Here is a 12,859-nt window from a genome sequence, read left to right as displayed (position 1 = left end):
TTCACTTATCCGATCATGCTGATTCTACCAAAAAATAAAGATTAGCGTCTATACTTTTAGATAAACCAAAAAAATCTTGAATCACAAAGCCCAAAAAAAAGTAGATACGATTTGAAAAAGACCGAAAATGGCCATTTTTCAAAATGTTAATCACTTTGACGGCCTGTAATGCATAAGCGAATGTTATGCTGGCAAGCTGATTCTACCAGAATTTGCTCCTTTCGAAGCTGGCTTTCTAATGCGCCCATAACCAGCTTCCTACGTAAGCTCAAAAAAAAGTAGATAGAGGTCAAAGTTGGCGAAATTGGGGGGGATCCCTTAAATAAGAAAAACCTGTTTTTACTTATGATTACGCAATTTCCTCAAAAATGTTGCTAGATAAATTGTTAAACTATCTTAAAATGCGATTTAAAAAATTTGTCTAGTCACGTGACTCGAGAAATTTGAGGACGCGAATTCGCTAAAATTGCGATTTTCGAAGAGGTGGGTTGACGTTTCGCTCTCTAGCGCCAAATTTTGGCATTTTAAATGTCTTGACGAAAAAAAATTTTAAGAAAAATGTTGTTAGATCTAAGTTTGTACTTTCTTCAACAGAAGAGAGAATTCGAAGATCTAAGCTCTCCTGGCTTTGAGCGCCGGTCTAGAATCGGCTATTTTCGAAAAACCTAGTTCTACCCCCTTAAGACAATATTTTTAGCAAAGCCTGGCATTGAGTGCGATCGGAATGCTTTTGCTTTTTCTTGGAGGAAAATTTAAATGGGATGAGTATCAGAAACAACTGAAAGACTTGAAGATGAAAAACTTGCAAGTTTGAAATTCTTTTCACAGAAAAAAAATTTTTTTTTAATAAAAAATATATAAGCAAATTCTTATTCCTTTGATTATTCTTCCTTTTCTTCTTTGAATTCAAAATGCATTGTGCTCTGGTCGCGGCCAATTATTGAAATTTCTTCACTCGACTAAAATGCATATTTTTCCGAAAATACCGAGGCGACGAAAAAATATGAGAAAAAATGATTCTTACACAGGGCAAGAAGCGTCAAATATCTGCTTGACTTTTGGATGCGGCATTTTTATCCTTGTTTGTGTAATGATCGGCTATTTCTATTTCAAAGCGCTGGAAATGTCCAATATGGTTTTGCCCGGACTTCTCAAGGTATTCGCTTTTTTATCAATTTTCCGTAAGAAATTATTTCAGCAAAGTTTAATTTTGGCTTCTTTTGGATTCTCACTTGTTCTTCTAGGAGCAAAACTAAAATGGAATGAGCATAAGAAAAAGTTGAAAGACTGTAAAATAAAATACTCTCGTGTTTAACCCATTATTTATTCTTTTTATTGGTCAATGAATCGTGCCGCTTAAGGGATCCCCCCCGATTTCGTCAACTTTGACTCCGAACTACTTTTTTTAGGGCTGAGCTTTTAACTAGGATAAAGGCTCATTTTGAAGCCCGTTTTTTAAGGAACAAACTCTAGTACAGAAATTAATTTTCATAAGGGGAAACACCTAGAAAAGACGGGCTGAAAACATTGATACTCGCGAAAAACCCCATTTTTGGCCATTTTCAAAATCGAACTTGTTTTTTCTGCTCTTAGATAGAGCCCTAAATCAATAACAACTGTCTTCCTTGTTCCCTTATCTACAATCTCTAGTACAGGCATGTGATTCCGTCAAGGATTGTAGAATTTTTCTTAACAAGATGTTTTTTAACTGATTTTTGCCATTTTTTCGACTTTCTTTGCTCTCTAGCGCCTTTGAGTGGTTAGATGTTTCATTTAATCTATTTTTTTCTAATTCAGTTTTTTCTAAGCTTTCTAAAGAGCTCTTATTCATCTGATTATGTCGACTTTGAAAAGTCGAAAAAATTGCGAATTTTTACTAAGTAAAATTTTTCGTTAAAATAAGCCATTTTCAAAGCTGTGTCACGGGTTACCACGTGACGGACTCCCTTTGACATAATATATGAAAATGATCGCCAGACAGCGGAGATTCCGAAAATATATCACATAAAAGCCCTCGATGATATTTTTCAAATCGGGAGGGGATCCCTTAAAGCCGCTTCTTGCTCAGTCTCTCTCTCTGTAACTTGATATTTACTGTCGCTAAAAATCATTCCACAGTGACTTCCATAATAAAAATTATTTTTTTAAGTACGAACGAAGGCAAAATTTCCGCTGATACTTTTGATCCCTCAAACATGCTGCGAGAATAAATATTTTTCTATTGAAACCAATTTTTTTATTTATAATTTCCTAACGTAGGATCTCACATGACTCATATGATATGAGTTACTTTTTCAGAATAAATCTTCCTAGAGTAGGATAGTCTACCATTTATCTTCCATAAAAATATGCAGCATTACTGCAGCTCCCAAATTTGTAACTTGACATTTGAAAGATGGGATCCAAGTGCTGCAAATCTGAAGAAAAATACGTCGAGGAGAAAGTCGAGAGAAAAAGCAACGAAGAAAATTTTCCTCCTCTCGCTGGAGGCAGCATATCCATCGAAGAATCAAAAAATAATGATCATGAGACTGAAGAGGATAAAAATGAGGACTTTGATGAGAAAAAGTGGAAGATACCTGATGAATTGCCGCCAATCGATTTCGTAAATTGAAAAAAAATAAATTTTTAAAAAAAAAAATTTCAGGACAACATGAAAGGCCGCCGAGAAAAACGGAAGAATAGGAGAGAAGAAAGAAAAGCCGGTCGCGAGAATAATTCTGATGGGGGAGGAAGACGACCTCGGAGAAAGGCAAATTCAATTGGTTTTTATTTTGTCAGAATATTTCTTTTAGAAACGGCGACAGCGGCGAAAATAGACGATTATTTATGAAAAAACTTTGTAAAAAAATATTTCTTATTATCATTTATTGCTGATTTTTGCAATCAATTTTGAGCTTGTTTTTTCTTGATAATAATGACAAAAATTATAGTTATGAAATAAATTTAATTATTTCTTGTCTTTGTTGTTAACCAAAATTCTCGCGCGATCCTTAATTTTATTGATTATCTAAAAGACTCGAGAGAATTGTTTGACACGATTCGCTTTCTCTCTAAATTCATGCAAGTAAGTAAGGTCACCCTGTTGTTTAGCCTTGAGTCTCTCTATTCTTCGAAGGTCAAAAAACGTCGACCTGCCGCGTTTGGAAACCATAATCTTATTCTTCCGAAAGCCGAACTTGAGCGACCCTCGTCCAGTCGATTGAAAACTACCGCACCGGCAATCAGCGTTTTTTAGCTAGTAACCGGTTCATCTTTTGGCATTACTGCACTCAATTTTATCGCTTGGGAAAAATGCTGATTTTTTGGACTTATGGAGATATCGATGTTTTGACGTCTCGCGAATTCACGAGCAAGAGATAGTGGAAGGGAAAACGTGCAAGTTCGAACGAGTTGACTTTTTTGCCTAGAAGAAAAAAGAAAGAATTCAAAAGACAAATACGAAACAGTGATACGAAATAGTGATACTTAAAAATGCCGAAAATTTAGGTTTATTGACGCAAAAGTCATAAAAATAATGAAAAACGTCCAGAATTGACCTATTTTTCCCGCTATTCAATAAAGTCTATATTCGCATTTTTAGACTTTCCAATCGAATAATTAAGGACACCCCCCCCCCGTCAGCTTTTTCTTTCGAAAAATGAAAATTTTTAAAAACACCATAATTTTGGTTCTTAATGCATCCTCAGGTTAAATTTGCTTCAATAACTTGATTAGAGAAATTTTTGACCATAAAAAATAACAATATTTTTGCCAAAATAAGGGCAAATTTGTCAATTTTCGGCGAAAAGTCCAATTTCCAAAATTTGCATTATGCGATTTTGGGAGTTAATTAGTCGAGATAGACCTCAACGAGATGAAAAAACGTTGTTTCCATAGTATGAATGACACCAAAGAAGCATCAGAAATGAACTCGATCATCAAGAAAAGCATTCGAACCGATTTCAACCTCTTTCGCGCTTTCCCTCATCTGGTTTCGGACATTTCGGATCTTGCTTTCGCGGTCTTATCAGCCGGTTGTTATTAAACAAAAAGCAATCTTACTTATTTCAGAAGAGTGAGCGGAAACGGTACTTTCTATAATCAAGAATGATCGCCGGCAAAATTATTTATGAGTGTCTAAAAATGCAAAAATAGACATGTTACTAATAGCGATAAAAATAAGGTCAATTTATAAAGATTTTTTATGACTTTTTCTATTATGACCTTTATGAACAACTTGAGCCCACTGTCACGTGATCTGAATTCAATGAATTTTTGAAAGAGATCGATTTTGAAATTGAACCTGAGTTTCGGGGTCAGGGGGTTTCGCTGGTCGCTGGTTCGCGTGAGGAGCGCTGGGTTCGGTTAAGTTCGCGTTTGTGACGGCTGCCTTGGCGAATATAGGTCGCGGAGGGTCGTTTGAGAGGGCGCCCCGGCGCCGCGGCTCATCCGTCTCGCGGCAGAAATCCACAAGAGCCAAAAGAGACAACAAAATGAGGTCAACTGAAAACTACACGACTAAACCAGATAATAATTGCCACAGCGAAACCAGCAGCGTGTCGTCCAGAGAGAGCGTCTTTCTTGAAAAGCGAAAGATGACCGACCACATGAGCAATCTCGCACAGATCAAGTTCGACAGAAGCGCCATGATCACGGACCAGCCAATTGGCAGCATTGGAGAGTGCGTCAGTACTATTGGTGAGTTTCTCCAGAATTTTCGCCCCGAAATTATTTTAGCTTTATTTTTCACTTTTTCATAAATTAAAATATTAAATAATTTTAAACAAAAATTCTTAGTAAAAATTGCTTTTAAATTTTCTTGGAATTAATAGTTTGAAATTCTGACCTACAATGTTAGTATTTTAAAATAATCCGTCAAAATCTTTTTGAGAAAAATTTTATTAAGATTTTTGATAATTTATTTTCTTCTGGGCGTTGGCCTTCTGACCCGCAGGAAAACAGTTATCCTCGCTTGTTTTCACTTCAAATCCGCTCAACTTTTTCTACGCGTGGTCACAAAACAACTAGGGGTTATTTTCTTTAAAGCGTTCTTCCTTTGGAAACTCGCCAAAATTGAGTACACTAGATTATTGAGCGGAAAACTCAAAAAAATATCTCACGACATCAACATTACCAAGAAATTATTAATTAAGGACCCCCCGTCAGCTTTTTTCAAAAAATCGATTTTCGGAATTTTGAAATTTTGACCCCGGAAATGGATTCTACGGATCAAAAACGATTTTGAGGCTTCATTTTTTGGGGGTCTATCTTGACTCTAACACCTTCAAAATCGCGTTTGAAAATTGGACTTTTTGCGGAAAAATGACGAAAAAGTCCAAATTTTGGTAAAATTTTCGATTTTTCTTGATCAAAACTTCCTCAGCTCAACTTTATACACCAAGTTTAAGCTTAAGACGCATTGAGAACCAAAAATATAGGGTTTTGAAAAATTTCAATTTTTCGAAGGAAAAAGCTGACGGGGGGGTCCTTAAGAATTTGAATATATCAAGCGCATTAAATTGATATTAATTTAATCATGTCAAAAATCATGCTCCGAATCTTTTTATTTTAATTTTATTCGCGTTCCGATTTTGCCTTGTATCTCATTTTTCATCGCTTTTCACAGAGTCCAGAATTTTACGACCGGCGTAAGTACTCGCTTACTTAAAAATGCGTACAATATTATTCATATATTTCTATAAGGTCTTATGCTGATAACGCCCTTAGGTAAAAATATGCACAAAAGAAATCACTTTATTTCAAAAATCACTTTTTTCCAATCTTTCAAAACTAACCAAAAAATTTTTCGATAATAATATCCTATCTTGAATGCTTTCCTTTCTTAATTTTTATATTAGACCTAATGGAAGACTCACGAAAGCAGTACAACGCAAATGGGCCACTTGACATCGAGCGATTGTACCAAATCGGCCAAGAAATCACCAACAATCTTTCTACAGGTAATTTAAAATTGCCCTAGATTTCTTGAATCATGAACCCTCTTTTGGGTTCGCTTATTTGAACCTAAAAAAGCGGAAACGCTTCGTTTCTAAAGAGACCCACTTTCGTTTTGAGGCCTGCTTGTAAGTAACTGTTGTTTTCAGAAGACGATGAATTCGACATGAAATGCAGAGTTTGCAACGATAAAGCTTCAGGAGTTCATTACGGAGTCGAATCTTGCGAAGGTTGCAAGGTAAGAAACCGCGCCCAGCGTCCAAAGTTGGTAGCTCGAGGTTACTGTGTATCATAATTACGTTTCGTTACGTAAAATTGCGTTAACACGATAGCGTCAGTTCAATCGGAAATTTATCGATATTTGCAATCCTTCCAGTCACAATCTTCCGCCTCCCATCTAGACGCCGACTTTAAAAATTGACACTAACTGTATCCTGATTTCTGAAGTTCAAAATTTCGAAATCAAAAATTAGACACTCCTACAATTTTCGACGAGCTTTTTTGTTTCGCCTTTTTGATTTATCATTAGGGTAAATCACTAATATTTGAGCTCTTTTTTGGGCTTTGTAGAAGAGGCATATAATACCTTTTTATAATCCCTAGAAGCTACGGATCATTTTGACTGTTGATAGTCGGGGGTCATCTCGTACCCTGAGGGCATTTTGGTACCCCAAAAGTCCCAAAATATGCCCAACTTCGGAAATTCGAATTTTCGAGGCCGTAACTAAGCTTTTTAGACGGAGCTATCTATACCAGCTTGTTGCTCAGGCTCTGACGGTCATTTTGAGGGGTAGAAAAGTATGTCCCGGGCTACTCTAGAAAGTGGTGGAGGTGGTGCAAAGCTGGGGTCAAGACCAAAAGTCCAGCTAAAATGAACTCTTATATGATTTAAATACAGTAACATTTTAAAAAAGCAACTGTAAATACATAATTGGTCACCCGAGGTCAATTTGGGGTCACTCGGGGTCATCTGGGGTCAAGTTGGGGGTGTTATTTAATTAAAGACGTATTTTTAAATCTTGACCTTAGATGACCCCGAGTGACCCCAAGTTGACCTCGGGTGACCAATTATGTATTTACAGTTGCTTTTTTTAAAGTGTTACTGTATTTAAATCACGTAAGAGTTCATTTTAGCTGGACTTCCGGTCTTGACCCCAGCTTTGCACCACCTCCACCACTTTCTAGAGTAGCCCGGGACATACTTTTCTACCCCTCAAAATGACCGTCAGAGCCTGAGCAACAAGCTGGTATAGATAGCTCCGTCAAAAAAGCTTAGTTACGGCCTCGAAAATTCGAATTTCCGAAGTTGGCCACATTTTGGGACTTCCGGGGTACCAAAATGGCCTCAGGGTACGAGATGACCCCCCACTATCAATAGTCAAAATGATCCTCAGCTTCTGGGGATTATAAAAAGGTATTATATGCCTACTCTACTTAGCAAGAAAAAAAGTGGAAAATATAAGTGATTTACCCTATTTATCATTCAATTTTTTGGAGCATGAAATTATTTTATTTTACGATCGCATAGAAAACCAGCTATAAAATAGTCGATCTGGGAGGAATTTTATTACCCGAGTCGGGTCACCAAAATAAGTTAAAGGCTCACGAGGTCAGAATCACGCCCTTCTTATTGGCTTATTTTAATCAAAAAAAGCCCTTGTCAAAAATTCCTTAAGGGTGTCAACATCGATTTTGATCGATTGACTAAATATCAAAAATTAAGATGTTGACACCCTTAAGCAAGGGACCCCTTTTCTTAATAATTGAATAAGGGTGTCTCAACGCTATTTTTAAGGTGAAAAAAAAAGGGAAAATTGAAAAAAAAAATAGATTTTTTTGCCCAAAAAACTGACCCAGACGAGATCGCCAAATCTCAAATCTGTCGATTCCATGTCAGAAATCTCGAAAAAAGCGACCTCATCTTGTCAATTTCAGGGCTTCTTCAGACGAACCATTTCGAATCACTACGCGTATCGACAGTGTCCGAAGCAGGGCCAGTGCAAGATCTACCGAATGAACCGCAACCGCTGTCAATACTGTCGATTCAAAAAGTGTCTCGATGTGGGCATGTCGCGAGACGCGGTGAAATATGGACGCATTCCCAAGAAGGTTAAAAGCCAGATGATTCAGAACAGAAAGGAGCAAATGTAAGTTACCCCCTTATTTGTAGAAAAGTGAACCCGAGTTTGACCCGAGCTTCACAAGGGCAGACATGTTTATCCAGTCGCAATATCAAAATCGTCTATCGTCTTTTTACTGTATATTTGTCTAGCAAAAGTCGTTTTTCCCAAAGCTCCGTATTTTCAAAATTGCACGAAACTGGCGCAACTTGAGCAAATATTCGAAAGAAGAAATATTCTGACCCGCCTCTTTGACCTCTTTTCCAAAAAGTGACCTCTTTTTAAAACCGGGATAATTGATTTTAATGAAAAAATAAAAATTAAAAAGAATAAAAAGAGGTAATTTTGGAACGCAATTTGTCGCCCCAAGGCCTCTTGGCATATTTTAGTAACAACAGCTTCCCGATAAATTATCGGCGATAATTTTCTTCGTAGTTTTTTCCGGGCTTTTCTGATGAAAAATGTGAATTGAAAAGTATGCATATTTTATTTCTCAGGATTTGTCGCGCTGGTATCAATAGAATGCGTATATTCTTCTGTTACCTCAGTCTTATATAATCGCCGTCGTCTTCCAAAAAAGTGCAGACGTGAGTTCTTTTCAGCCGTCATGCTCTAATAGCGATCTTAATTTGCTCTTTGGGAGGAAAGTAATAAAAGAAGGAGGCTTAAAATTCCTTTTTTCTTCTGAATTCTACCCGATAGTTTCAACGTAGTTAGGCTTATTTAATTTCAGAATTTACTATAGTGATACCCTTATTTTAAACCACAATGACAAAGAGACAAACCCTCACCACCTCTGACCCTTAACCCCGAGGCTTGAAAATAAGGGTGTCACAACATAAACTTGAGACCAGAAACCGAGTCCAAATAATTTATTCAAAACGATTCTGTTTTCGATGCATTCTCAACAGCATCGCTAATTAAAAAGTCCGTCTTTTTCCATTCTTAACCTGCACTTCAATACCTCGATCTGACCAAATATGCCTCTGCTAAATTATTCCCCGTCCTGCTGGGTCGCCAGGGTTCACCTTTTATACCCTGTCTCAACTCGGCTAATCTTTCACCTGACTACTGCGTCTCTATCTCTCTACTGCACCAGTCTTTTTATCTACCAGACCGGGTCGATGTGTGACAGAGGCAAATGCTGCTCTTGCCCGGGGCGTGTTGGGACAACAGCGCGCGAACTGAGGGGATTTGGGTGACTCGGGCACAGTTTTGAAATCAGCGCGCAAGTACAGTCCCTTACAGTAACACTCGGCCTTTCTGGCAGACGCGAGACCGTGGCCTTGAAATGGACTGTCAATCGTTGAGTTAGCCGAGTTTGATTTTGGATACAGTCTGGTTACGTAAAATAAACATAAGACGACCCCTATTTCTAAAGCGGAAAAAACATCTTCTTCGCTAAAGTTCCCCTTACTTTTACCCGAACCCTAACCCTAACTAAAATGATGATTCAGGATGGTCGAAAAGATGAAGCAATTTACTGAAGCAACTTTGGGAGCAGAGCAAATCGCGGAGCAGCTGGAACAAGCGCACACTGCCTCATTTGAATTGACGCAGAAAGTCGTCTTTGTCGGCTCAACAGCTGTCGTCTCTAGAAATGCCAGGAGAAATCATGCCAAGGAGGGAGTCTTACGCATCTTTACTGGCGACGAGGTTGGAAGGAGAAAATTGAAACGAGTTTTTTATGCTTTTTTAGCGACGATTTCCGCTTGGATTTGAATATGCCCAACAGATCTGGCAAGATTTCTCAGATCAATTTTCCCCAGCAGTCCGGGAAGTTGTCGCCTTCGCCACGAGAATTCCTTCTTTTCGATCTTTGGATCAAGACGATCAAGTTCAATTGATGAAATCAGGCGCTTTCGAGGTAAGAAAAGAGTTCAAAATAATTGGGCGTGAATAGTCGAGAAAAATGCTGAAGCTGAGCTATTCGAGAAGTCTACTAAAATCATACCATGACTTTATTACGGTCGTTAACTTTTTTTTCTGCAAGCTTTTCGAAAATTTCGCCTCGTAAAATCGATCGTCATTTAAACTCTATTTCAAGGTCATCATCACAAGATTTTCTTCCCTCTACGACCCTCAATCCGCTACGTTGGTTTTTGCTGACGGAAGGAGATATACAAAGGAAGATCTTCTCGATACAGGTTCGTGCTGACTCGAAAAGATGAAGGCTCAATTTTTTTTAGTAAAAAACGTCGAGACCCTTGTTGACGCGCTTTACGAATACGCCCGTCGACTCCACGACCTGAAGCTTTCTCAAACCCAGCTTGCGATTTTCTCCGCCATCGCCCTCATTTCAGCAGGTACGAATTTTCTAGACGGCCGGTGTCCTCCTTTTTGGCTAATATAATCATTTTAATGGGCTGGAAAAATATTTTGGAAAGTCTAATTTTCGCTTTAAACCCGGCTTTTTTCGTTGATAATTCTTCGATAAATCTAAAAATCAAGCATGAATAGTTCGTTCAAATTAAACCTTTTACCTTCACCAGAAAACAGCTGAAATGAAAAATGAACCTTCAAGCGCTGAAAGACGGAGCATAATTAAAGTGAATTTCTCAGATCGCGCCGGGCTATCATACACAAACGACGTGGAAACATTGCAAAATCAACTGCTCAAAGCGTTGAACCTGAATATCATCGTCGAAGAGCAACGACTCCAGTCCAACACCGCCAAGATTCGATTCTATGAAACGCTCAAGCTCCTAAGAGGTGAATAATAAGGGTTCAACAAAAACATGGAAGTGATTTTATGGATCAGGATTTTGATTGGCCGGAAGGCCAAATACAGCAATCTCATTGGTCATTCAGAAATTCACTTCCATTTTTGCCCAATAATAAGGCTTCCTTCTTTTTCGAACCAAATTTCTAGATTTGCGACAACTGAACTACAGTCACTCGGAAAAGCTCACCCTGATGCAGTTACAGACACTACAGTCGAGCCACGAACACATCGATATCAACCAGATGATTCCGCAAATCTTCGCTGGAAAAATTCCTTCTCAATATTTAATCCATTCAAATTCCTCGAGTGAGAATTTATACTCTTAAATTTATTTTACAACTATTAAAGAAAAACGAAAAAAAAAATTTTCTCCAACTGTAAGTTCAAAATAATTATGATATCGCGATATTAAACAAGTACCCAGAAAAAGCATTAGATTCATAAAAAATTATTTAAAAAACCAAATTCATGAAAATATAGATAACTTTCCTTGTCTGTCCAAAACTACTGCGAAGTTCATTTTGATAAGAAAAAAAATCATCAAGTTCAAAAAATAAGCTCCTGTACAAAAATTTTTCTTTTTGCCGATTTGAGAAATTGAAAATAAAGTATTTAATGAAAATTTTTTCAACTTCTTTTTTTTCTATTATTATTGAGTCATTTCTGAACATGGATTATTTGATAGTTGTGGTGAAACAAACTTACTCGTTGGTTTGTGTTTTGAGAAAATCAAAAGACACATCAGCAGCGGAGTTCATTGATGAACTCGGAGAAACCGTAAATATTCTTGAATTAGTGATGTTTTCATCCGCCACAAAAAGATGCAAGCATTCGGGGAAGCTCTTTTTCGTGATCAAATCCAACCATTCGCCCAGGATGGTTGTTAACTCCATTTTGTCAACAACAAACGCGACTTCCATTCTTCGGATCAGCCTTCCTAGGACATTGTGATAAGATTTTTATCAGCCCAGGGTTCTTGAGCAGGTCTTAATTACGTGTTTTCCATTTCGACGAATAATTCTATCCATTATTTTTTCGTGCAATAAAGTTTTGGAGCATTTCAATCTCTGGCCTTATTTTTGTCAAAAACAAATTTTGTTCACTCACTCAAAAACATATTTTTGACGAAAACACAGTTCCAAAATGATCCATCAAATTTTAATTACTATAAACGTCAACTCAAGTGAAAGAGAAAGAAAGAATCGTGGTGCGAGGTCGCAAGGTCGCGTTCGATCTCGCGAGGTTGCAAAAATTTCAGCAGCCTCTGGCAAAAAGTCACGGCAGTTCAGTCTAGGTTGAGTCGCGCAGCGGGAGTCTTGAGCACGTCCGAAGCGTTTCTTATCGAATTGAGGCCGTGAAAAATGCTTTTCGATTTCAAAAATATATTTTACCGTCCTTTTAACTCAAAAATTTGTGCTTATCAGAAGAACGCCGATTTCGTTTCTGACTAATAATGAAAACAAAGAAGGCGTCTTTTGAAGATAATTGAATCAAGTAACTGATGTTTTCGTTCCCTGGATGACTATTTAAAAACGAATGTATTTGATGTGATGATATTTGGAACTCGAGGAAGCGACGGATGTTCAACACGACGTGGATCATTGTTCCTAAAAACAGAGAACACGGCAGCTATCATGAGTCAAAAACCAGACCGCGCAATTTACATCAAGTAACCCACAAAACATATTTTCCGTGTTACAAAATGGCTCTTTTCGGAGCGTAATTTTGTCTTTACTCGTAACAACCGCTCATTTTTTATTAACGGTTGAATTCTTCAAGATTAACAAAGCTTTTCTGAAATAACTTGACTAAAGAGGGATGAAGCTTTGTTAACTGTTTGCAGAATGGATGTAAGAACTCCTTGTTATCTTGTTAGAGTTGCATTACTCCTGATGTTGCCTGTTATTTTTGTTCTTTTTTTCGAGCTGAAAATCGGGGACGCACTGACTATGTCGCCGAATGTCGCCGAATGTCGCCGAATGTCGCCATTTTGTTGAAAATAGCCTCAAAATAAAAAAAACGTCTCGGTATCAAAATAAATTCGTTTTAGAAAATGACGGAGGCGCAAAAATTGACA

At 37.6% G+C, this 12,859-nt stretch overlaps 1 protein-coding gene across 1 annotated transcript; it reads left to right on the top strand.

Moving 5' to 3' along the window:
- Positions 1 to 4,476: 4,476 nt before the first annotated feature.
- On the top strand, positions 4,477 to 11,115 carry LOC145697547 (nuclear receptor subfamily 1 group D member 2-like). Its single transcript, XM_081774773.1, has 10 exons — positions 4,477 to 4,680; positions 5,841 to 5,942; positions 6,087 to 6,175; positions 7,873 to 8,084; positions 9,515 to 9,713; positions 9,757 to 9,924; positions 10,105 to 10,204; positions 10,247 to 10,363; positions 10,620 to 10,769; positions 10,930 to 11,115. The coding sequence occupies exons 1-10, from the start codon at positions 4,578 to 4,580 to the stop codon at positions 11,106 to 11,108; spliced, it is 1,419 nt and encodes a 472-aa protein (XP_081630899.1). The 5' UTR covers positions 4,477 to 4,577; the 3' UTR covers positions 11,109 to 11,115.
- Positions 11,116 to 12,859: the final 1,744 nt, after the last annotated feature.

This window comes from Oikopleura dioica, chromosome 1 (assembly GCF_907165135.1).
Source record: "Oikopleura dioica chromosome 1, OKI2018_I68_1.0, whole genome shotgun sequence".
Taxonomy (NCBI): Eukaryota; Metazoa; Chordata; class Appendicularia; order Copelata; family Oikopleuridae; genus Oikopleura; species Oikopleura dioica.
Note: the sequence above shows the minus strand (reverse complement) of the source record. Positions and strands in the feature narration are given on the sequence as shown.